At 35.8% G+C, this 23,988-nt stretch overlaps 1 protein-coding gene and 1 long non-coding RNA gene across 2 annotated transcripts; both read left to right on the top strand.

Annotated features, from left to right (window-relative positions):
• The first annotated feature begins 1,550 nt into the window (after nt 1–1,550).
• LOC139188072 (uncharacterized) lies at nt 1,551–2,243 on the top strand. The gene is made up of 2 exons (XR_011571227.1): nt 1,551–1,744; nt 1,832–2,243. It is a non-coding gene; the product is annotated as an uncharacterized lncRNA (long non-coding RNA).
• Nucleotides 2,244–11,386: 9,143 nt separating this feature from the next.
• Nucleotides 11,387–12,855, top strand: LOC114826943 (xanthohumol 4-O-methyltransferase-like). Its single transcript, XM_029107936.2, has 2 exons — nt 11,387–12,265; nt 12,449–12,855. The coding sequence occupies exons 1-2, from the start codon at nt 11,471–11,473 to the stop codon at nt 12,746–12,748; spliced, it is 1,095 nt and encodes a 364-aa protein (XP_028963769.2). The 5' UTR covers nt 11,387–11,470; the 3' UTR covers nt 12,749–12,855.
• Nucleotides 12,856–23,988: the final 11,133 nt, after the last annotated feature.

Here is a 23,988-nt window from a genome sequence, read left to right as displayed (position 1 = left end):
CGAAAATCTTAGCGGAAATCTATCCACAAAATAGTACGTTCGGATAATGACAAGTGGCATGATGTGATTTGTTGAAAATCATATCGAAATCTTGGCTAAATTATTGTAAAACGGAAGTGACACGTGGCACGTCGGGATTGGTTGAAAATCTTAGCGGAAATCTATTCATAAAATAGTACGTTCGGATAATGACACATGGCATGACAAGATTGGTTAAAAATCCTATCCGAAATTAAAACTATTTTATTTTTTTATTCTTTTAGAAAAAATTTAAAAATATTTTAAATAGGTTGGTTGCCAGTGCATTTTGTAGGGGTGGAGATCGTTTGTGTCAACGTATTTTTTCACTGGGTGCCAACGCATAGGGGTGGAGATGCATTGACCTATTACTATTCATTGGAGTCTATTACTGTTCACTGGGATAGATAAATTGGCTGGATGCTGGTACAAAGTCCTTATGTGTGGACTTGTTCTTAAAGGTCCGAGAGAAGTGTTTTTACTTTTAACAGTGACAAACACTTTATTCCAACATTTGAAAGGACCACAACATACACAAATAAAGGTTTTTGGTTCAACTCTTATCTATTATCTACTCAAAATACCCAATTCCGCAAAGTTAAAAAGTGAAATTTTTATAAACAATTAAGATTTCTAAAGTAACATTTGGAACTTAGATCTTTAAAGGGTTACTCACACTTTTACTTTCTTCACCCCATCATTTTTTCTTCCTGACACCTCCACGACTTTTGTCTACTCTCTGGATTCCGCACGTTATGTATGTCCTTTCTGCCATCATATGTCCCCTCCCATTATTTTTTCTTCCTCACACCTTCACGACTTTTCTCTACTCTCTGGATTCTGCGCGTTATGTATGTCCTTTCTGCCATCATGTGTCTCCTCCCATTTCAATTTGCCATCATTACACACACACACACATTTATGCACACACAAGGGTGACATGACATTTTTGTTACTAAATAAGCATTTATGTGTAAATTGATAATTTTACATAATAAATAATTTAAGTTAACTTTAGAGGGGTGAATTAGTTGTTAGCAACCAACCTATATGAAATGTTAAACGTTTATAAACGAGAAAATGATAGTATTACAATCTAAAATATGCTAAATGACTTAAATTAAAGAAAAATTAGATAAAATAGTTTTAAATATAATAGTAAAAATGAAATTAACAACTTTGAACGAATTTGGACACTTATTTTATCAAAAAATAATTCAGTTAGATATTTTTTATTGATGTGATAGTTCAGTGACAACCGGCACTTCACCATATATACAAGGGAACTTTAACGAAAATCAAGGGGAGATACTCATCAGGAAGAGCATTCAAAACAGATCAAGATTTTAAAGAGTTAATCAAATACTTGTGGCCATCCAAGGGGGAGTATTGTGATAATATGTGGATGGTCCACATGAATAGTTTGTTACTATTTATGTACAGTATTTTCACTATTCATTTGTGGAAAAATTGTAAAGTGAATAGTGCTTTTTTTTGTTTATATAAAGGAAGAAGATAAGATGAAGTGAGATGGGTTCGCGGGGGAGAGAGAGGAAGGAAAAGAAAGAAAGAAATAGAGGAAGGGAGAGGAAGAGAGAAAAGAGAGGAAGAGGAGAGGAGATAATAGAGAGAGTTATCTTTGTACTCCTATTATTCTAAATTATAATGAAAGCATCACTGCTGCCCCGATGACGTACTTCAGTCACACTGACTGTAGAGGAACCTCGTAAATTTTGTATCTTGTTTCATTTATTTCACTGCACCCGCCGTCGATTTTACAACATTAAGGGTTTTTTTTTTTTTTTTTTGTCAGCAATTACTCAATAGTATGAACAAGTGGATAGATATCCAGCACAGCGTTGATGTGGGAATGAGTTGATCTTGAGATTGAAAATGAGAGTGGGTCCCTTCCAGTTTGACGAGTAGCTTGATGGCATTGTGTTTTGTCGGTGATAAGTCTGACAGTGATGTGTATGAACAAGTAGGAGATCATATGCATCCGAATTTTGTGCAGATAACAACACAAAAGATTAAGACATTTATTTAATCTTAGTTTAGAAGACAAAGTTTTGGGACTTGGATTGTCTGCCCTCCCATTTCGGTGCCCTTCTCGTGCCTTCCTGTTTGTGTGATCACGGTTAAGCCACGTCAATATTTTATATTACTATTTCTTTTTGTTTTATTATTTTTATAAACAAACAATATAAAATATTGAAGTGGCTTAACCGTGACCACACAAAACAGGAGGGCACGGGAAGGGCACCGAAATGGGAGGGGCAGACAATCCAAGTCCAAAGTTTTGGGGTGTGATGTGTCTTTTTGGCAACATGTTTCACGCTTTCTATGCTTCCTTTTTGAATAAAAAAAAAGAGGGTCACTTTTATCTCATTTTCTTCAGTTACCTTTGTACTATTTCAAACCTAGAATTAGCTTAATTAACCTAATGGATGGCTCGGAATGATGATTTGATATTAGCGATACTTAATTTTCACTTTGCTAAAGAGAAAATCTTGATTACTGTGTTACCATGTGAACTTAGAAATAAGCATAGTATTAAAGTAATTGAAATTATGATGGAGGCTAGCTAAACCAAAGCTTTATAGTTGTTATTTGTTCAGAAAAGTTATTGGTGATATCACATTAAGCACGATTTGAGTCTTTAAGTTAGTAGGGCACAACTCCATCCAATATATACGTAACAAATCAACTCATCTCACCTTGAAAAAATCTCGAGTTCAAATCATATAGACAATGATTGTGCGATGAATAATGAATAATATAAGCAAGTTGTCACATCTCTCTAAGGATTGAGATGCTAAATTCAAAGTAAAATTTTAAAGAATTACTACCATTGCTCTGGCTGAAGTAAAAATGAAGATCTGTCGCACTTTCGGTGTCAATGAGGTTTTATAATAGAGAGAGTTATCTTTGTACTCCTATTATCCCAAATTATAATGAAAGCAACACTGCTGCCCCGATGACGTACTCCAGTCACATTGACTGTAGAGGAACCTCGTAAATTTTGTGTCTTATTTCATTTATTCCACTCCACCCACCGTCGATTTTACAACACGTTATCAGCACGAGAAGCTCTTGTGACAGTGGAAAGCACAACGTCACAAATCCTATTCACTTCCTTCAGCTGGAATCTCACAGATAAGAAAATCTTTTCATTTCATCTTAAAATATTTGTACTACTGGTTTTCCTGAAGCAAATATATATATGTTGTTGCATGACTGTATATCGTCCTTTGCAGAAGCAAAAAAGTACAGACTCAAAATTCGTAAAGAATTTGACAGCCGTGTAAACAGCCTCGAAACTCCAAGTTATGGACCTCGGATTGAAATACTTTCTTCTTAAAAGTTGTTCATCCGTTCAGTATCTACAACATATCAAAATTTCAGAAAACTTTAACGGTGCGATCGTCGCAGATGTCTGAAATACCAAACCAGTTTCCAATTTCCGCATAAAACTGGACAGCCACCTTATGAGTACCACAACTCTATTTCGGTAGCTCAGATCGAAATTGTTTCTTCACGAAAGTTGTTTGGTATCCTCTTATCCATATCATACTAAAATTTGAACTAAATCTAACGGTTTGATCTTCTCATAAGTTGCAGACACTCTTGACTACAAAACTTATGAGAACTGTTTCGACTTTTTCGAAACTCACCGGAGGCGGAATACCAATTAGAACTTATTGTTACTATTATTTACTGAGTAACCAAAATGACTTCAGAATTGTGAAATAAAAATAAAAATAAAAGGAATCAAACAAAAGAAGTGGCAGACCAAGAAAAAGAAAAAGTAAAAGATGAGGACTTAATCATTGCATTTTCTGTTTTGGCATATTTATGTGCATGGTGTTGGTTTAAAGCCCATGTCATAAGTTCTATTTATTTAAAGCAATTTATTTACAGTGGGTAGAATTATTACCCTTTGCTTTAAAGCTTTGATATTTATGTGAATTGTGCTGAATCAAATCCCTTGTCACAAGCTTTATTACTTTAAAGCAATTTATTTACCATGGACGGTTTTATCGCCTATTGCTTTAAGTTTTGATGGTGTTGAATTAAAGCCCTTGTCACAAGCTTTATTTACTTAAATGCAATTTATTCATTATGGTTGGAATTACCGCCTATTGCTTTAATTTATTTATTGCACTTATCTTTTGTTACAATGAGTATATATAGGACCTAAAGTTCATTGATCAGATCAGAACCTGCAATTTCTTGATCCTTATCATATAAAAATGATTGGGCCTGAAGTTCCATCACGCAAAAAGATCAGGTATGAAGTCATTTGATCCTGAAGATCAGGACATGAAGTTCCTAGATGAGTACCGTAAGTTTGAAGTGCCGCAGTACCTTAACTTAATTGTAATAAAAGCCATAAGAGTCTCAGTTTATAGACTATTAAATAAGGACCAGAAGTTCCTTATGTCCATACTCAAAATGGTTTAGCAGAAGCCTTTATTAAGCGAATGGAATTGATTACCTGCGCTCTGCTCATGAAAATGAAATTGCCAATTTTGACATGGGGACATGTAATTTTACATAATTCATTATTAAGTTTGGTTGAGACTAGTTGTCAACCATCAATATTTCTCAGTACAACTCGTGTTTGGGCACCAGCCAAACATTAACATTTACGAGTTTTTGGTTGTGTTATCTATGTGCCTGTAAGACTGCCACAACGTACTAAAATAAAGTATCAATACAAACTGGGAATTTATGTTGAATTTGATCCACCATCTATCATTCAACATTTAAAACCCTTGACTAAAGATATATTTACCTCATGATTTGCGGACTATGATTTTGATAAGACAGTTTTCCCGCCATTAAGGGGAGAAAATAACATTGTTCCAGAAGAACGATGAGAAAATATCATTCCAGAAGAATGATAAGAAAATATTGTTCCAGAAGAACGAAGAGAATTTGTCTTATTTTGATTCACGAAGCAATCAATGAGAAAATGAAATAGGAATAATTGAATGATGCAACAAAAGTGATGAAATCATATATACTTGCTGCAAATGTGCCTACAAGAATTGATGTCTCTGTTGGACAAAATAATGAGACAGTAAATGATTTATCTGTTGCACGCCTGAAACGTGGCAGACTTTCAGACTCAAAAGGTTTAGTCATTTGAAAGAAGAAGAATATAGCATTACTGAACTATTGCATTCTCGAAGCATAACTGTTGCATGCCAGAAGCATGACAGTCGCCGCATGGATACACATCCCAAATAGGACAATCCACGGACATGGGAATATTGATGTCTCATGCATGTAGCATGATAGACGTATAGGTTCCAATGACTTAACTCCCCGGAAGTGGAGATTAAAATCCAAGCTCTATAACGCTCAAGAGGAGGTTATGATCAACATTCTCTAAATTATGACTATCCTGGAAGATATAGTGTAATGCCCTTGAAGAGGCAATGGATATCCAAAGAAATGAAAAGCTTTTATGCATGCGCATGCACATGAGAATATGGGATCACGGATTGATGATAACCAATGGTAATTTTGGTTTTTATAAGTAGCTAATAAATTCATCAATGAGTTGTATTAATATCGAGTCACGTTCTTTTGTTCGTCGACAAAAGGAAAATTATTGGCCAAAATGGAGAAAGGCAATTCCATTACAATTTTGTAAGAACGTGGAAAAATGGACCTATATATTTGAATACAATACAAATAGCCAAAAGATTTTGAATCAAGAAGGTTACATATGGGCATTTGTAATACAGTGTAATACACTCACATGATATGACATAAGGTTACTAATTGAAACCTGAAATTATACTCTTGTAAACGAGTTCATATAAATGGAGAATTATATATGAAGGGTTGTGAGTCGCCCACATCATATCTCCATAAGTAAATCCCTCAAGTATACATGGGAGCAAATTGCTTTGTATAAATTCCAAAGGAAAATGTGTCATGAAGTGTAGAAAATTCTTGAAGGATTCAAATTGCTTGAAGCAAGCCTCCGAAGGGTAAAACATAAAATATGTACTCAATACCAAGGGATGGTATAAATTTCCTTAGTGGGTACTATCATTATGATATTGTTGCAACATACTAAAATCTCTTGCAAAAGTCAATGACATTAAATTAGAATTCCTGAAGAGTTGATGATATTAAATTAAGACTTCTGAAGAGTCAAGAAAGATTATAAAATGTTGAGAGAAATATTGTCTCGAACTGCAGATCGAACAATCTACCAACACGAATCTTACCCATGATGTTTATGATATTAAAAGAACCATATGGATTGAAGATTATGAGTTGAATACTCAAATGATGTAGACACTAAGAATAATCATTTATCTTCGTGAAGGTAAAGATAAATTAATATTTGGTCCAGAAGTACCACATCTTAATAAAGTATATGCTTTATTGTATTTGGCACAATACATGGAATGAAATAAAGTTTATCTATTAATATCTCCAAGAAATTACAGATATGTACATACACATGAGTTAAAACAAACAAACAGGATAGAGCCTTCATAAATGTTGCTCATGTGAAGCCTCAGTACTCGGAAGTACCCCAGAAGGGGGAGGCATTGGAGATTGATCAAGTGGCACCCCAGTACTTGGCGAAACACCAGAAGGGGAAGGCATCAGCTGCTTTCGGAATCTAGCAACGAACCTCTGGTGATCACTTTGAATCCGACTTTTGGATTCCTGCAGCTGGTCGAGCTTTCTTTTCATACTCGTCGAGTAATTATTTGCAAGCACGTGTAACACTATTCTCGTGCTTGAGCCCTTTAATCTCTTGGTTAAGACTTGCCACCTCAGCTATCAATGATTCAACTTGGCGAGTTTAAGCAAGTAGGTGTTGGCCCATATTGGAAACAGAGCCAGCATACTGAACATTGAGAGCCAAGGAGTCTTGAACGGCCAACTCGTCAGACCGTTTTGAAAGGATTCTGTTATCCTTTGAAGTGAGAAAATTCCTAGCTACCACAGTAGCGGTTATGTTATTCCTCATCACAGAGTCCCCAACCGTAAGATGACCATTAGAAGATAAGAAGGACGGGCGCAATATGTTATCATGATGATGCTCATCTGTATCACTCATAATACTCAAATCCAAGCAAATGTTAGATGGGCAAGTCATTTTCAGAAATGATGAAGGAAAAAAGAGGTCAAATAAAATTTCAGAAGTGCAAGATGGGGGAAATTTCTCAAGCAGCAATTTTATGAGCATACTCTTGAACACAATTGATGTCTTTATAAAAGAAGAGGCAACAGAGCCACTTGTTCAAAGATCGAAGTGGCATGGCTCTCAAAATTTCAAAAGCCAGATTTTTCTGAATAAAGTTCGTTGGCATTTTTTAGACGTAATCTCAGCTTTTTCGGATATCGCGTGCAACTTTGTCAAAGATCTCTGACAAAGTTGAAAACGCGTAAATCTTACTGTTCTAATTACACCACATTTGTTGACAAGAGTAAAAGCACAGCACCAGCACTTGCTATTGAGAAATCTCTATATATGTCGACCTCCGTTCTCCATAACAAGGCAGACTTGCAAGAATGTCCAACCCTTCCTCATCTCCGAGAATGCATCTTCAACAAAGCATCTCAAAATACTCAGTTTTCTTCCTATCCGAGAATACATCTTCAAACAAGTCACACCAGAGCAAGATTATCTCATATCTTCAGGGCCGAAAGCAAGAGTATCTCATATCATGCAATCTCCATATCTTTTCCTTTGTTCTTGTTCTTACTTGCAAAGATAATGATAAAGAAAGCAATATGTCGGAACCTCCACTCAAACTCCCGATAAGGAAACGATTGCCTGAAACCTTTCCTGATTGCTTACCTAGCTCTCGAGTAGTCATCTTCAACTGTTGTTGGAGCTGGATCTCCAGTCACCAAGAAGTGATGAACCATCCAAATGCAAGGGTTGCATTCTACTCCTGCATCAGAGGGCAAATACTGCAGGAGAATATGCCACACATGCATAGGGGAAAACCAGGGAAAATACTACTTAAGCCAGGGGAGCAAGTAAGGTAAGTGAAAAAGATACATTGAAGCATGTGGAGACAAGTGTAATGAACACGTGCTGATTCATCCCCAACTAAGCCGAAGATCACTTGTCACGTGAAGCTCCTCATGGTCCAATTTCATTCAAGATCAAGCCTCGAAGTCCTTGAAGAAATCACAAGTCCGATTCAAGATCAAGTGTCCACCACCCTTGAATCAAACTGCTCCGGATAAAAGGAGTAAATTCAGATCTTCGATGCAAGTCTAGCAGAAAGTCCTACAGCCCAATTCAAGAAAAAGCCTGTGGAAAGTTAACAACAAGTAAAGCACCTCTTTCGGCAACTCTCCCCGCTAAGAGACTGAAGCAGAATTATCAACGATCAGCCTAAATGATTTGAAATCAAGGGGAGATACTAATCAGGGGAAACATTCAAAACAAATCAAGATTTTAAAGAGTTAATCAAAGACTTATGGCCATCCAAGGGGGAGTGTTGTGATAATATGTGGATGGCCCACATGAATAGTTTGTTACTATTTATGCACAGTATTTTCACTATTCATTTGTGGAAAAATTGTAAAGTGAATAATGCTTTCTTTTGTTTATATAAAGGAAGAAAAGGAGATGAAGTGATATGGGTTCACAGGAGAGAGAGGAAGGAAAAGAAAGAAAGAAAAGAGAGGAAGGGAGAGGAAGAGAGAAAAGAAAGGAAGAGGAGAGGAGATAATAGAGAGAGTTATCTTTGTACTCCTATTATTCCAAATTATAATGAAAGCATCACTGCTGCCCCGATGACGTACTCCAGTCACATTGACTGTAGAGGAACCTCGTAAATTTTGTGTCTTATTTTATTTATTCCACTGCACCCACTGTCGATTTTACAACATTAAGGGTTTTTTTTTTTTTTTGTCAGCAATTACTCAACAGTATGAACAAGTAGATAGATATCCAGCACAGCGTTGATGTGGGCATGAGTTGATCTTGAGATTGAAAATGAGAGTGGGTCCCTTCCAGTTTGACGAGTAGCTTTATGGCATTGTGTTTTGTAGGTGATAAGTCTGACAGTGATGTGTATGAACATGTAGGAGATCATATGCATCCGAATTTTGTGCAGATAACAACACAAAAGATTAAGACATTTATTTAATCTTAGTTTAGAAGACAAAGTTTTGGGGTGTGATGTGTCTTTTTGGCAACATGTTTCACGCTTTCTATGCTTCCTTTTTGAATAACAAAAAGAAGTCACTTTTATCTCATTTTCTTCAACTACCTTTGTACTATTTCAAACCTAGAATTAGCTTAATTAACCTAATGGATGGCTCGGAATGATGATTTGATATTAGCGATACTTAATTTTCACTTTGCTAAAGAGAAAATCTTGATTACCGTGTTACCATGTGAACTTAGAAATAAGCATAGTATTAAAGTAATTGAAATTATGATGGAGGCTAGCTAAACCAAAGCTTTATAGTTGTTATTTGTTCAGAAAAGTTGTTGATGATATCACATTAAGCACGATTTGAGTCTTTAAGTTAGTAGGGCACAACTCCATCCAATATATACGTAACAAATCAACTCATCTCACCTTGAAAAAATCTCGAGTTCAAATCATATAGACAATGATTGTGCGATTAATAATGAATAATATAAGCAAGTTGTCACATCTCTCTAAGGATTGAGATGCTAAATTCAAAGTAAAATTTTGAACAATTACTACCATTGCTCTGGCTGAAGTAAAAATGAAGATATGTCGCATTTTCGGTGTCAATAAGGTTTTATAATAAATTAATTACTGAATTTCTCTGCAATATTTTTGTGACATGTCGTGGTTACAGAAGAAGAAAATGACACCAGGGATGCTTTTGTAAGTCTGCAACTGCAAGGTAGTGGTGCCACGTTTATCTGTAGAACTTTCTCGCAATGTCACTGTACATATCCATGTGCCTTGGATTTATTTTCGAACAATATTTAGCTATTCAAATATGAGTAGAAACTCCTATTTAAAATTTTTCAAAATTGTTAGTTGTCAATTTATAGAATTTTATGTTTATAAGCATAACTGTTCATATTATAAATCACCATAGAAAGATCGCCTTTGCAAAAAATCAATTAAAACTAAGGTTGTTTAGTCATCAAATTATTTAAAAACAAATTAACATTATTGATAAAAGCATTATAAACCGTCTATTTATTTGTTATAGATTGACTAAACGACCTTAATTTTATTTAATTTTTGCAGAGATGATCTTTACAATATGATTCATAATATGAACAGTTCTGATCATAAGCACAAAGCTCTGCGATTTAAACACTAAGAATTTTGAGTATGAGTTCCTACTCATCTTTGAGTAACCAAGTATTGTTCTTTATTTTTAGGCACCTCCTCGGAAAGGGATCCGGATTCCTCCTAATCTACCAAATCAGGGAATTCGTGCCATTGAAATTTGATCAAATGGCCATAAACAATGACCCACTTTAAAAGTTATAATAACTTCAGCCGTTGAATCAATTTTCAATGGCATGGATTCTTTGATTTGGTGAATTAAGAAGAAGGGATTCGGAGATGATCCATTTCCCACCTCCTCCATCACTAAACAGTATCAGAAGCAAGCAACCTGCTCCAAAGGGGACCCATCTGCAACATGTTTTTTCTGCATATTTATTTGACGTGGTCTTCCACCTATACATATATCACGATAATATTCTGGAAAAGAAAACAAATCCTAGTTGCCCCCACTTCATGAGTCTACCGTCTGCTAGCTAACAAGAACAAAATAAAGTGTTGCCGAATTGTTTGAAACTGAAATACACAAGTAACCAAGATAAGTGTTGCCTGTAACAAACACTAGCTAACAAGAACAAGCTACTTCCAACATTGTTTAAGGAAGTTAATTAAGGGATCCTAGATGATGATTAATTTCTGAAAACTGTATATATATATATATATATATATATATATATATATATTACAAAATATATAATAAGAAAATGGATGACACAGACTTACAAGTTTATTGTTTCAATCATGTGATCGGTTTTGAATAGAAATATATGTATAACTGTGTTGCTAAGAGCACTTCTAGGATGAGAGACTATTGCTCTAATTGAGTTAAAGTTAAGGAATTATTACTAAAATTTAATCAAAGTATAACAGCTGACGTGATGATACAGTACTATCTAATGATTTCTTCAGATGCTTTTGGGTTCATCGAAGAGGAAGAGAAAAAACTGAGGTAGAGAAAGAAAAGATAAGTTTTAATTGCAACATTACTTGCACCACCAATTGAGCATTACACTTTACCAAAAGGTTTCAGCATTATTGAGATTATATAATATTTTTTTCCCTTATCCATATAACTCGGATACATCATTGAGATTATATAATATATGTTTCCCTTCTTTATATAACTCATGTAATTAGCACATCTTTTCAAAAGCGCTCTATAGATGGAAATGCAGGAAGCAACAGAAGTTGAGGCAAGCCTAAGAGGCCAAGCAGATATATGGAAGTACATGTTAGGTTTTGCTGATTCCATGGCCTTAAAATGTGCTGTGGAGCTACGCATTGCCGATATCATACACTCCCATAGTCCTACTGATGGTGCCTCAAACTCAAAGCCTATGATCACTTTGTCCCAAGTAGCCTCGTCCATAGCACCCTCCCCAGACATGACGTACCTCACACGCATCATGAGACTTCTTGTCCGCCGGAATATATTTGCCATACATCACCCATCTGATGGTGGGGAACCACTTTACGGGTTGACACACTCATCAAGATGGTTGTTACATAACGCAGAGCTGAGCCTAGCCCCAATGCTTATGATGGAGAATCACCCTTGCCTAATGGCCCCTTGGCACTATTTCGGCCAATGCGTCAAAGAAGGAGGTCCATATGCCTTTAAGATGGCCCATGGACTTGAGATTTGGGACTATGCGTCCCAAAATCCAGAGTTCAACAAATTGTTCAATGATGGTATGGCCTGTACTACTAGGGTTGTGATGAAGGCAATACTCACAGGTTATGAACATGGGTTTGATGGTGTGGGATCGTTAGTGGATGTAGGTGGTGGGACTGGAAGTGCAGTGGCTGAGATTGTCAAGTCCTATCCCAACATCAAAGGTTTCAATTTTGATCTGCCCCATGTCGTAGCCACAGCACCGGTGTACCATGGTGTGTCACATGTAAGTGGTGATATGTTTGAGGGCAGTATTCCAAATGCTGATGCAGTTTTCATGAAGGTAAGTCACCATAAAATCTTTTACATTCCAGTTATATGGTTTGGTTGTAGCCTTGTAGGTATAAATTTCTTTCCTTTTGTGGGTGATCTCGTAGCTCTTGGTTTTGAAGAAACGTTGTTAGTTAGACATAGTATTATTTGTTAAATTTGAAATGACGAACTAATTAACTTTTGATTAATGTAGCGAATTATGCACAATTGGAGTGACAATGATTGCATCAAGATTTTAAAGAATTGTCGAAAAGCAATACCCGAAAAAAGTGGGAAGATCATTATTGTTGATATAGTTCTAGAGCCAAATGGTGAAGGGATTCTGGATGACACACGATTGGTCTTTGATTTATTGATGATTGCACACGCGTCAGGTGGAAGAGAGAGGACTGAGACTGAATGGAAGAATATATTGGAAGAAGGAGGTTTCCCTCGCTACAAAGTCATCAAAATTCCAGCTTTAGCATCCATTGTTGAGGCCTACCCTATGTAAACTAAATTACATTATCATGCAGATGTTTTAGATATTATGTAATGCCAATAAAACGGTGCTTAATCATAATGTCAATAAAACGGTGCTCAATCATAGCATTTCCATTATGAGAGGTTAGGTTTATGTCCCTCTGACTAGATGTAACTTCTTTTTCGTTATCAATAAAATTACTTCGTACCGTCGAGGTTTTCTTTGAAAAAAAAAACATTTCCATTGGACCCAACTAAGATCATGTATTCAAATAATTACATCATACAGTTTACTTACTGACAAACCCATGACAAATAATTAATTAAACTGGTTCAACCCTGTAAATATTAGGTTTGGGAATCTTGATCATCCAATACTCTTGTTTGGGTTAAAACTTGAACTTTGGGCTCAAGAAGGAGTTGGCCCAAAAGAAGGTCTAGAAGGGGAAAAGCTCGAAGCCCAGCCAAAGCCCAGAAAGCAGGAAAGGCCCTTTTCTGATTAGGTGCAGGCCATTTGAACCACTTGCTCACCTACTTAGAGGTTAAGTGGTGTAGACCAGCCAGCTAATCAACCCAAAAGCACTTTACAGTGGCAGTACAAGTAAAAAGCTGATGAGTCATTGTCATTCAAGCTGCATTCGAGCAAGATTACTGCTACAGGAGGCCAAGCCGAAGTGTCTATAAAAGAAGAAAGAGAAATCAGAGATAAGGACACTCAATCAAACAAACAAATACAAGCACAAACTCTGCTCAAAGCCAGATTTGCCTTCAACGAAGCTGTAGTCAGCCCAAGCCTTCATCCCTTTCGGGATCAACCCTCACCCAAACCCTTTGTAATAGCTCTGCTACCTTGTCTTAAACTTGTTGTAGTATCGATTTCCTTTTGTAAACTCATCTCCTTATCCCTCTTTCTAAACTCTCAAGCCCCTTTATAAATCACAAAGATAGGAAGTTGCAAGACGACCAACCTTGCCCGACAAGGTGAAACCTTGCCCGACCCTTTTTGTTTTTGTCTTTTCAGTCATTAGTCTAGTAATATGTTGTATACTTCCATTTGTATCCAAGTTATTTCTAGCAAGCTGATGATTAAAAGACTCCTCAGTTCTTGAATCCGATTGATATATGTATTCATAGTTTAAATTAGATCTAGGTTATAAACCCTTGTGCATGTAAGATTGATCATTCAAAAGTCCTTGGTCTCAAGGCATAAAAAGAACCTTATGTGGACTTAACCCATCCACGATAGTCTTTGATAACAAGAAGTCCGAAGTTACTTGGGGTGCAAGTAATCGACCTATTTCCTAGTTTTATGTCTGTTATATTATGATTATCGTAGAACGTTTGAGTATAGAAGTAATTCTGATGGGAAGCCTCAAGGCCTATATCTAAGGCCCTATAAAGGCACCTATTTGGATTCTTTCTGCTCTTCGGACTCGGGTAATCAGAAGTATAATAGTCATAATACTTCTGCAATCAATGAAACAAACATTATATATTCGAGTATTGGGTTAGTTCTTGATTGGAAGCCTCAAAACCTACACCTAAGGCCCCACAAAGGCACCTTTCATAACTAAAACAGTCTCTCGGGTATATATACAACTAAAACTCAACATCCGTTTTACATCTGCCATGCTAAAGATGGCAGTGGCACGCCTGAACACTTAAAAGTTAATCTTGATTGTGAGCCTCAAGGCCTATACCTAAGGCCCCACAAAGGCACATTTCAAAGTTAACTCTGTCCTTCTCTTTCAGCCTTGTCCGACAAACTTTGCCCGACAAGCCCGCCAGTGAAGCAGAAACCCGACAGAAAGCATCGACCAGCGCCAACCTCTCGGGGAGCTGTGTGCTCATCTGCTAGGAAACATCCCAACGGAAATTCTAGCCACGAACAACTCTTCAAAATCCCTGGCTTCGTATGGAATCCTCAAAACCCCATCATTGCAAAACCCATATTCCTCAGCTGATCTATATAGCAGTTTCAAGAACTCTACATGACGAAGCAACTTGGAATGAATCATGAAACGCTTAGTATCACCATCCACACCAACACAAACAGGCACGTAACGTTTCGGTGTTGTAGAATGAGAACTTTTCAGTCTTTTTGCTCCTATTAACTGGCTTAATTTACTGCTTCTTCTCACCCCCATTAGCAAATAGCAAAGCACTCTCTTCATCTGCAATTCTGGATTAGTACTTCAAAAAATTTTGGTAGGGATAAGTATAATTCATTTCGGTACGTACTTCCTCAGTACATATTCAAATTTAAGGTTGTGCTATCTTCGTAGACTATCTACGTACCGATTAGATGTTGGTTAGTTAACGATGTTTTTAAAGTCAATACCTTAATGATTGTGACATGCATCTTAATTTACATGTCATAAGTAAAATGGTAAATTGCGAGGTACAAATAGTCTTCGTAAGGACGCAACATGTCATGACTACAAAGTTGAAAATAGATTTAAATATTTTATTTCTCCGGCTACTACTATTTTACTTTGTGATTGTCACATTATTCGTGTTTTAAATAATAGTTAATGACGTTAGTTGCACATAATGTAGTGTCTAATGTGGGTATTAGCCACCAGCATACTTTTCATACAGCTCATTAGTTACCAATAGATCTTTTATTCACCTCATTATGTGCAACTAACGATGATAATAATTGCCATTTTTTCTAGCAATTAGAACATATTATGTCTCTGTCATTTGAGTTTACCTCAAACCTATGAATTCGATGTGATGACTTTAAATTCAACCTTGCCATCTAGGAATTTCGAAAGCTAGATAATAATCTTCCAAGGTGTATAATTATGTATTTAACTACAAGTGAATATAAATAATCGAGTCTGTTTCCTTTAATTTGGTCACATAAGCTACTTCCCTATCTTTGACCCATGGTTATAATTCTGGCTAGCTTGTGGCTGCACCATGAATGAATTACTTAAAAAAAAAAAATTGGTGCCGTACGTCATCGACCACTGCCTCGGCGACAATGCCTCCTTATTACCAGCAGCAGCTCAACCAGATCAGCATCATCATCATCATCATCTAAGCGACAACGTTCGCCGTTCTACTAATTCTTCGCATGTTTACTATTTTGACCAGTAATAATACACAAGAAGAGGAAGAGGATTATGCGGAAGCCACGAGGCTGCTTGAAGGATGAGAAATCGGGTTGAACCTAGCATCTTTTGTTTTTTTTTTTGGTCAAATGAAAACTTCATTAAAGACCCGAAAAGGGGCAGCAAGTGCAAATAAAGGCTATGATAGCCCAAAGGCAAAACCCAAAATAAAAAAGAGAGTGCAGTCGATACAAACTAGACAGTAGCGAAATACGGCTTATACAATCAAACAAATACTACTGAACACTACTCAGGTGAAACAAAAGAGGGAGAGGCTAATAGTGATTCCACTATCAGACATCAATCAAAAGATGGCGGAGGACATGGAAGCCCATCCGAGATAGCACCATAACCATTGAGGGAGGGGGCAAAGTTGCCCATGAGAGATTATGTTTCTATAAACTAAGCCTAATCCTGAAGGTATTTTTTTTCCAACTACTTTAGTAAAATAATTAGTACAAAATAACTAGGACAACTCATAATTTGTGTGAAAATAATATCATGACAGGTCACAGTTTTAGTGAAAAGTTCAATCGATGAGTTTTAGCAAGATCTTTTAAGTGCCTTCTAAAAAAAAGGTTATTAGGGATTCGGAAATGGTCTTACAATTCATTATGTGACATAAGTAATAAAAAGTTTATCATGATTCTTGTACATTTTCTCAAAACCAATAAAAAAAATGGTGACTTGTAGCTCACAATTTTTGTGAAAAGATCGACGGTTAAATTATAGTTAGATCTTTTGATTGTAGCAAGAAAAATGTTGTTATCTAGAGTAAATCTCAGAATGTTGATCTTCAAACTGGTGATCCAAAGCAAATGGGGAAGGAGTTGAGAAAAAACTAAAAATTAATAATCATAATAATTTAAAAATGAACCACCTTCAAGCTCTTCCTCCTCGAATTGGAGTTCCTCAGAATGTTGATCTTCAAATTGGTGATCCAAAACAAATGGGGAAGGAGTTGAGGAAAAACTGAAAAGGAGGAAGAAGGGGACGCACAGATGAATTGGGGAAGGAGAAGAAGAAAGTTTGAAATTGGGGGAGAAATGAAAACACGGTTGAAATGGGAAAGAGAGGGGTTATGGGTACTTTTCTGACACACTTTTTGAAATTCACATAGCGTTGCTTTAATGAAACTGGCGTCGCTTTAATGAAACTAGCTTCAGTGTAAACTGACGCCAACTTCTGACACACTTTTTGAAATTCACATAGCGTTGCTTTAATGAAACTAGCGTCGGTTTAAACCGACGCCAACTTCTGACACACTTTTTGAATTCACGTAGCGTCGCTTTAATGAAACTAGCGTCGGTTTAAACCGACGCCAACTTCTGACACACTTTTTGAAATTCACATAGCGTCGCTTTAATGACACTAGCATCGGTTAAAACCGACACTAAGTCTCTCCATCCATTTCCTCATGCAAACAAGCGGGAAATTTCCCGCCTAATATTTCAAATACTATAATTTTATATATATTAATTTTATAATTTTATAACCCTAAAAAATACTATAATAATTATATATATATATATATTAATATATATATATATATATTAATGTAACAATTTTATACCCCTAAAAACTATAATAATTATATATATATATATATTATTAAATTAAATTTTAAATTGGTGACCATTGGATCAGCTTAAATATACATACCATTCAATTTCTTAAGTGTTATACATACAAAATAAATAAATTTAAATCTACTTAATAAATATATATATATACACACACCATTGAACTTAATGGGATACGAATTCTATGAAACTAATTTCAACGATCCAACCACCAAACTTGTTTGAATATACTTCGAGATCACATCAGCCAAAAATCGCAAAAAAAAAAAACACTTAGAGATCAACTAACGAGACAAAACTTTTCGACGGTTATAAAACGAAAAATCACGATTTAACGGTTATTTTAACTCCGATTTTGATTATTTTTTATAGCTACACTCCTTGATCCTATATGAATACAATGAATAAATTCGATCTTCAATTTAAAACATTTACATTAGTGGATACCACACAAATCTTATGTTATTCTTAATGAAAGTATAAATAAACTCTTAAGCGTTAATGAATCTATTGTTTTGATGGGAAACACATTCTACGAAACTAATTTCAACGATCCAACCATCAAAATTGTTTATATATGCTTTGAGATTGCATACGCCAAAAATCGCAAAAATTAAACATTCAGATATCAAGTAATGGGACAAAACTTTTCAACGGTTAAAAAAGAAAAATCATGATTTAACGGTGATTTTAACTCTGATTTTGATGATTTTTTACAGCTACACTCCTTGACCCTATATGAATACAATGAATGAGCTCGATCTTCAATTTAAAATATTTACCCTAGTGGATACGACAAATTCTTATGTTATACTTAATGAAAGTATAAATAAACTCTAAGAGTTAGTGAATCTATCATTTTGATGGGATACACATTCTACGAAACTAATTTCATTGATCCAACCGTTAAACTTGTTTATATATGCTTTGAGATCGCATACGCCAAAAATCACAAAAAACAAACATTCAGAGATCAAGTAACGGGACAAAACTTTTTTACGGTTACAAACAAAAAATCACGATGTAACGGTTATTTTAACTCTGATTTTGATGATTTTTTACAACTACACTCCTTGACCCTATATGAATACAATGAATGAATTCGATCTTCAATTTAAAATATTTACATTAGTGGATACCACACAAATCTTATGTTATTCTTAATAAAAGTATAAATAAATTATTAAGTGTTAATGAATCTATCGTTTTGATGGGATACGCATTCTACGAAACTAATTTCAACGATCCAACCACCAAAATTGTTTATATATGCTTCAAGATTGCATACGCCAAAAATCGCAAAAAAAAAACATTTAAAGATCAAGTAACGGGACAAAACTTTTCAACGGTTATAAACGAAAAATCATGATTTAACGGTGATTTTAACTTTGATTTTGATGATTTTTTACAACTACACTCCTTTACCCTATATGAATACAATGAATGAGCTCGATCTTAAATTTAAAATATTTACCCTAGTGGATACCACAAATTCTTATGTTATACTTAATGAAAATATAAATAAACTCTAAGTGTTAGTGAATCTATCATTTTGATGGGATACGCATTCTACGAAACTAATTTCAACGATCCAACCGTCAAACTTGTTTATATATGCTTCGAGATTGCATACGCCAAAAATTGCAAAAAAAAAACATTTAAAGATCAAGTAAGGAGACAAAACTTTTTTACGGTTATAAATAAAAAATCACGATTTAACGGTTATTTTAACTCCGATTTTGATGATTTTTTACAACTACACTCCTTGATCCTATAGGAATACAATGAACTAATTTGATCGTCAATTTAAAATATTTACAGAAGTGGATACCACAAAATCTTATGTCATGAAGATCGATGAAAATTGAGGATTTTGTAAAAGGAATAACATGCAAGCTTTGAGTCCATTGGCAATGTTTTAACTTTTGAGAAAGGCTTCACAACAGGATTCAGGCAAACAATCCCCTTCATGCAACATTCTTTTAATTAACTCCAGTAAAGTGGTGAAGATCTCGTCTGACATTCCTGCTAAACACTTGATCTGATACAGTCTTACAACTGCTTCCAATTTCTTAAACTTCTTACAACCTGGCCATAAATCTTGATCCGCCTCTTCAAGCAACCTAAAAAAGTCTCCATTTCGGGGTATCATCAACCAACTCTTGTCCATGTCTTACCACTTTACAAGGGCAAAATATTACGTTAACACTAAGATGCCTACAATCTTTCAATCCCTATCATGTAGGCAAAACTATTAGAATTTTCAATTTCTATCTTTCAACCCTCGAACTCTACCACGATTGCAATTTTTTAATTTTCAACACCTATTATAGTAAAAACAAATTAAAATAACAACAAAAGTTATCAAACTTATGCTCATCTAATCTATTCTAGTAAATGACAACCAAAAGTTATCAAAATAACAACAAAAACAAATTAAAATAACAATTAGAATGCAAAACAAAATAATTTAACATAATATATTCTTATATTACTAAATATTACAAGTTCATGTTATATTTAATATTGTTAATTTAACATAAATGCTTATAAATATTATTCATTTCCATTTTCTCAGAACAATTCAAGTGACAAAATTAATTAATTTCACTAAATATTTATTAATTTAACAAAAATAGTAGAAATTTATCTAAGTACTTAAATTAGAATTTTTAAATAAATAAACTTGTGTATCATACAATTTAAAAATTAAAGAATTTAGTGATAAAAACCTGAATTATGGAAGAATTCCGTTGTCGATCAATTCTTTATGTACTCAACTAGCTTAAATAAATTCCCTACAAAAAATAAATTGTAAATAAAAATTAAACATAAGAGGTGAAAATAAAAATATTACAAGCAAGAAAAACTTACTGCTCTGAAGAAGGAATAAATGAAGTTGGAAGAACAAATAAGAAAGATGCAAGAGAGAACACACGGGAAGGGGTTTGTCAATTAGAAGAACGAATAGGAAAAACGCAAGAAAGGAAGAAGAAAACACGGGGGAGAGTAATCAATTTGTCGCTTAAAACCGATATTGGGTTTCAAAATATTTAAAAAAACTAATTTAAAGTGACATTGTGTTTCAAAATATTTAAAAAAATAATTTAGTGTCGGTTATAAGCGACACTCATATTTTATGTCGCTTAAAAGCGACACTGTTATATTTAAAGCGACACTAGTATTTAAAAATTATTAAAATGTATGTCGGTTTTAAAGCGACTCTAAATGTTTACGTCGGTTTAAAAGCGACATTAAATGTTTATATTAAACCGACGTCATGTTCAATAAGTGTCGCAACTGTCTAGTCCGCCACTATATTATATTAAACTGACACCATCTACTGACACTATAAGGCCCTTTTGTAGTAGTGCATGTCAACATTTTATATTATTTTTTTTATAAAGATAATAAGATAAAAAGCAATAAGAATATAAAATATTTACGTAATTTAACCACAAATAGGAAGGGATAGGGAGGGCACTCAAACAGACAGACAATCTACCTCCGTTGCTTTGGTGAAGGCTGCCAAGAGACAGCACAACCACCAACGCAACACTCTCAAGAACCACCTTCTAGTCTCACCGTTCATTTTTTTTTCCTTTGTAAATATCTCACAATTTATTCTTATATGCTTAAATCAGAGATTCCGCCATTTCCAACTTCTAAAATTATGGACCCAAAAAGTGCAAGTATTATCTCTCTTTTAGGAAGAAAGTGCAAGCAATTTATCACTACATCTCATAATAGCATCATTTTATTTTATGCCGATAAAATAAATAAAATAAAATAAGTAGTAATATCATCGCATGTCTCCTAACACAATAAAGAAATAAAATAGTCCAATCCTTCTACACTTTTCATATCATATTAAATTTATGTTTATAATGTCGACAAAAACTTATCATTTTTGTTTAGAATGTGAAGAAATTGACAAGAAAATATGGATTTTAGGCCTAGGAGAGCAAGACTTAGAAGGCGAACCATACCTTCTCCAATTGAATTAATTTGTAATTATTTTATTAATACTGTTTTTGTTCCATAGCTGCAGAACATTAACTAGTTGATTTCACTTATTAATAATGTTTATACCATATTTATGGCCTCCGTATTTAGATATCGTATAAATACTCAGGGGACTCAAATGTAATTATGTAATAAAGGAAGGGGAAAATATGTAATAAGTGAGGAGCCCTTATTCTATAAAATGACCCCTCACCCTCACAATTGGGGGAGGTCTCACTCTCACCCCCAAGAGGCCAATTCTTAGGCTTTAAGCTCCCTCATCCTCTCACATCCCCTCTCACATTAGAGAGGTTCTCTCTCCCTCATAAATACATAATCAGTGTGGACGTAGCCCAAACCTTGGCGTGAACCACGATACATCTTATGTTATTTACATTACTTGCAGATTCACGGTCGGATTTACGTTGTTCCAAGACCTCCAGTTTTGTGCATCAACATTTGGCGCCGTTTGTGGGAATCGACACAAAAAACTATGTCGGTTCTCTTTCATTTCTTAACATCCACCGTGAATCTGAAAAATCTGCAAAAAAACCAAGGAAACCAAATACTCTCTCTCTCCCTTCCGTCTCTCTCTAAACACACAGAGAGAAGGACAGAGGAAGACTCAGATACACTCTAAACCCTCGCATCGCATCTCCCTCTCACACGATACTGCTTCTCTGTATTATCCATTTCTGTCACAGTCAGAGCCAAGCAACGAGAAAATGGCAGCCATGGCTGCACTTTAGAGCTCCATGACCTATCTTTCTCTTTCTTTCTCTCTCTCTCTCTCTCTCTCTCTCTCTCTAGAAGCTCACAAAAGTAAAAAATGCTGAAGACTTCATACGGGTTACGACAGATTTGGCCCGTAAGAGTATATCAAGATGGTGACGCGGCTGGTGGGCAGGTAAGATGCAAGTTTATGGTTGGTGGTGCGGGTCGAGTCGGGTCTAGTGCGAGAGAGAGCAGAATACCGATTCCCAAAGAGCCAGGGTGCCAGGAAAATGGATGCAGAAGCCTTACCTGCCACAGCCAACCCCGTCGTGCGAGAGGCTCTTCTGGTACTAGGACTACAGGCTTCCGGCCTCGTCGACCATGTTGTCTGCGTTGACTGTTCTCTGTTTGATCAACTCCCCGGCGAGCGCAGTGGCTCTATTCCACGTTGACGACCTGTTTTTAGCTCGTGGGGCTTCATTCATCACCACCGTCGATTTCCCAGATCAGCGGAAGAGCTCATCCTCACCGTCGCCGCCTTTTTCTTCCTCTTCGCCCTCTCCCACGCCCACACTTCGTCCGACCTACTCGCCAACGAAATCAGCGATCGCGATCCAGCCGGCGCCAGGTTACCCGAATCCAGGCCCAAGCCTAGACAGCCCACCTTCATCGTCCCCGATTATCTGTCTCTCTGGATAACGGTACGTATATTTAAGGAGGTGGAATATCGGGTTGGATAGCGACACCATTACTTTTGCTTTGAAAAGTATCGAGTTGGGGGATTTGGGATTTGGACGAGGGATTCATGGGGATGCTTTGAAGTCTGGGTGTAGTTCAAATGGATTTGTGGGTTCGTCGCTTATGGGGTTGTACTCTCGATGTGGGTTTGTTAAAGATGCAGCTGAAGTGTTGGATGAAACTGAAAAGAAAACAGTGAGATCTTAAAGAACAGTGTATGCCATTGTTGTCTTTAAGAACGGTGTATGCCATTGTTGTCTATGTTCTTCTGATAAGCGGTGTGGATGAATGTTTTTTTTCTATTCTTCTATTTTCAGAGAATAGGTATGAAACTGAAAAGAAACCCATTTTCCCGAAAATACTGTGGATTCAGAGGAGCCAATTTCTAGGCAAGTTCCAGGAGATGGAGATTAGGACCAAATACCTCCACCAAATGGAAAGTGCGATCTTTTCTCCGCGACAGTCCCTGTTCCACGTCCATGGCTCCACCGCTGGTGACATATGACTGGAAAAGCAGTGAAGGTAAAGCAGGTTCCTTTAAACACACAGCTGGAAAGTGGCCCAGCGACCACGATGATAAAGGAATTCAGACATCTAATGATGCCAAGCTGTTTGCCATCCCACTACAAGGTCCCAGCAGCAATTAGGCCGAAAGCAAAAGAAAAAACAGAAAAGAAAAGAGAAAGCAAAAGCAAAGAATAAACACCCCACCAAAATGATGTGATTTACTTTTCTTGTTTTTTAATGATGTGATTTATTTTTCGGAGACATCTGTATAAACCTCATCAGAGGGTAAAAAAAAAAAAAAAACGTCAAGCCCAAAATAATGGGCTGGAATGTTATGTGGAGGGCCAAGGCCCATATGCCCAAAAGAGCTAGGCCTTATGGCACCAAAATTATCCGTCAACTTGCCACCCTTATCACCAACTAGGTGATCAAAAGTACGCCCAGTACTCCAAATTTATTCAGGTAGCCTGCCGCTATTATCACCAACCAGGTGATCAAAAGTATGTCTAGTACTCCAAAATTATTCAACAGTCTGCCGCTATTATCACCAATCAGGTGATCAAAAGTACGCTCAGTACTTCAAATTATACATGAGCATTACT

This window comes from Malus domestica, chromosome 09 (assembly GCF_042453785.1).
Source record: "Malus domestica chromosome 09, GDT2T_hap1".
Lineage (NCBI taxonomy): Eukaryota > Viridiplantae > Streptophyta > Magnoliopsida > Rosales > Rosaceae > Malus > Malus domestica.
This window is presented reverse-complemented; position numbering and strand designations above follow the sequence as displayed.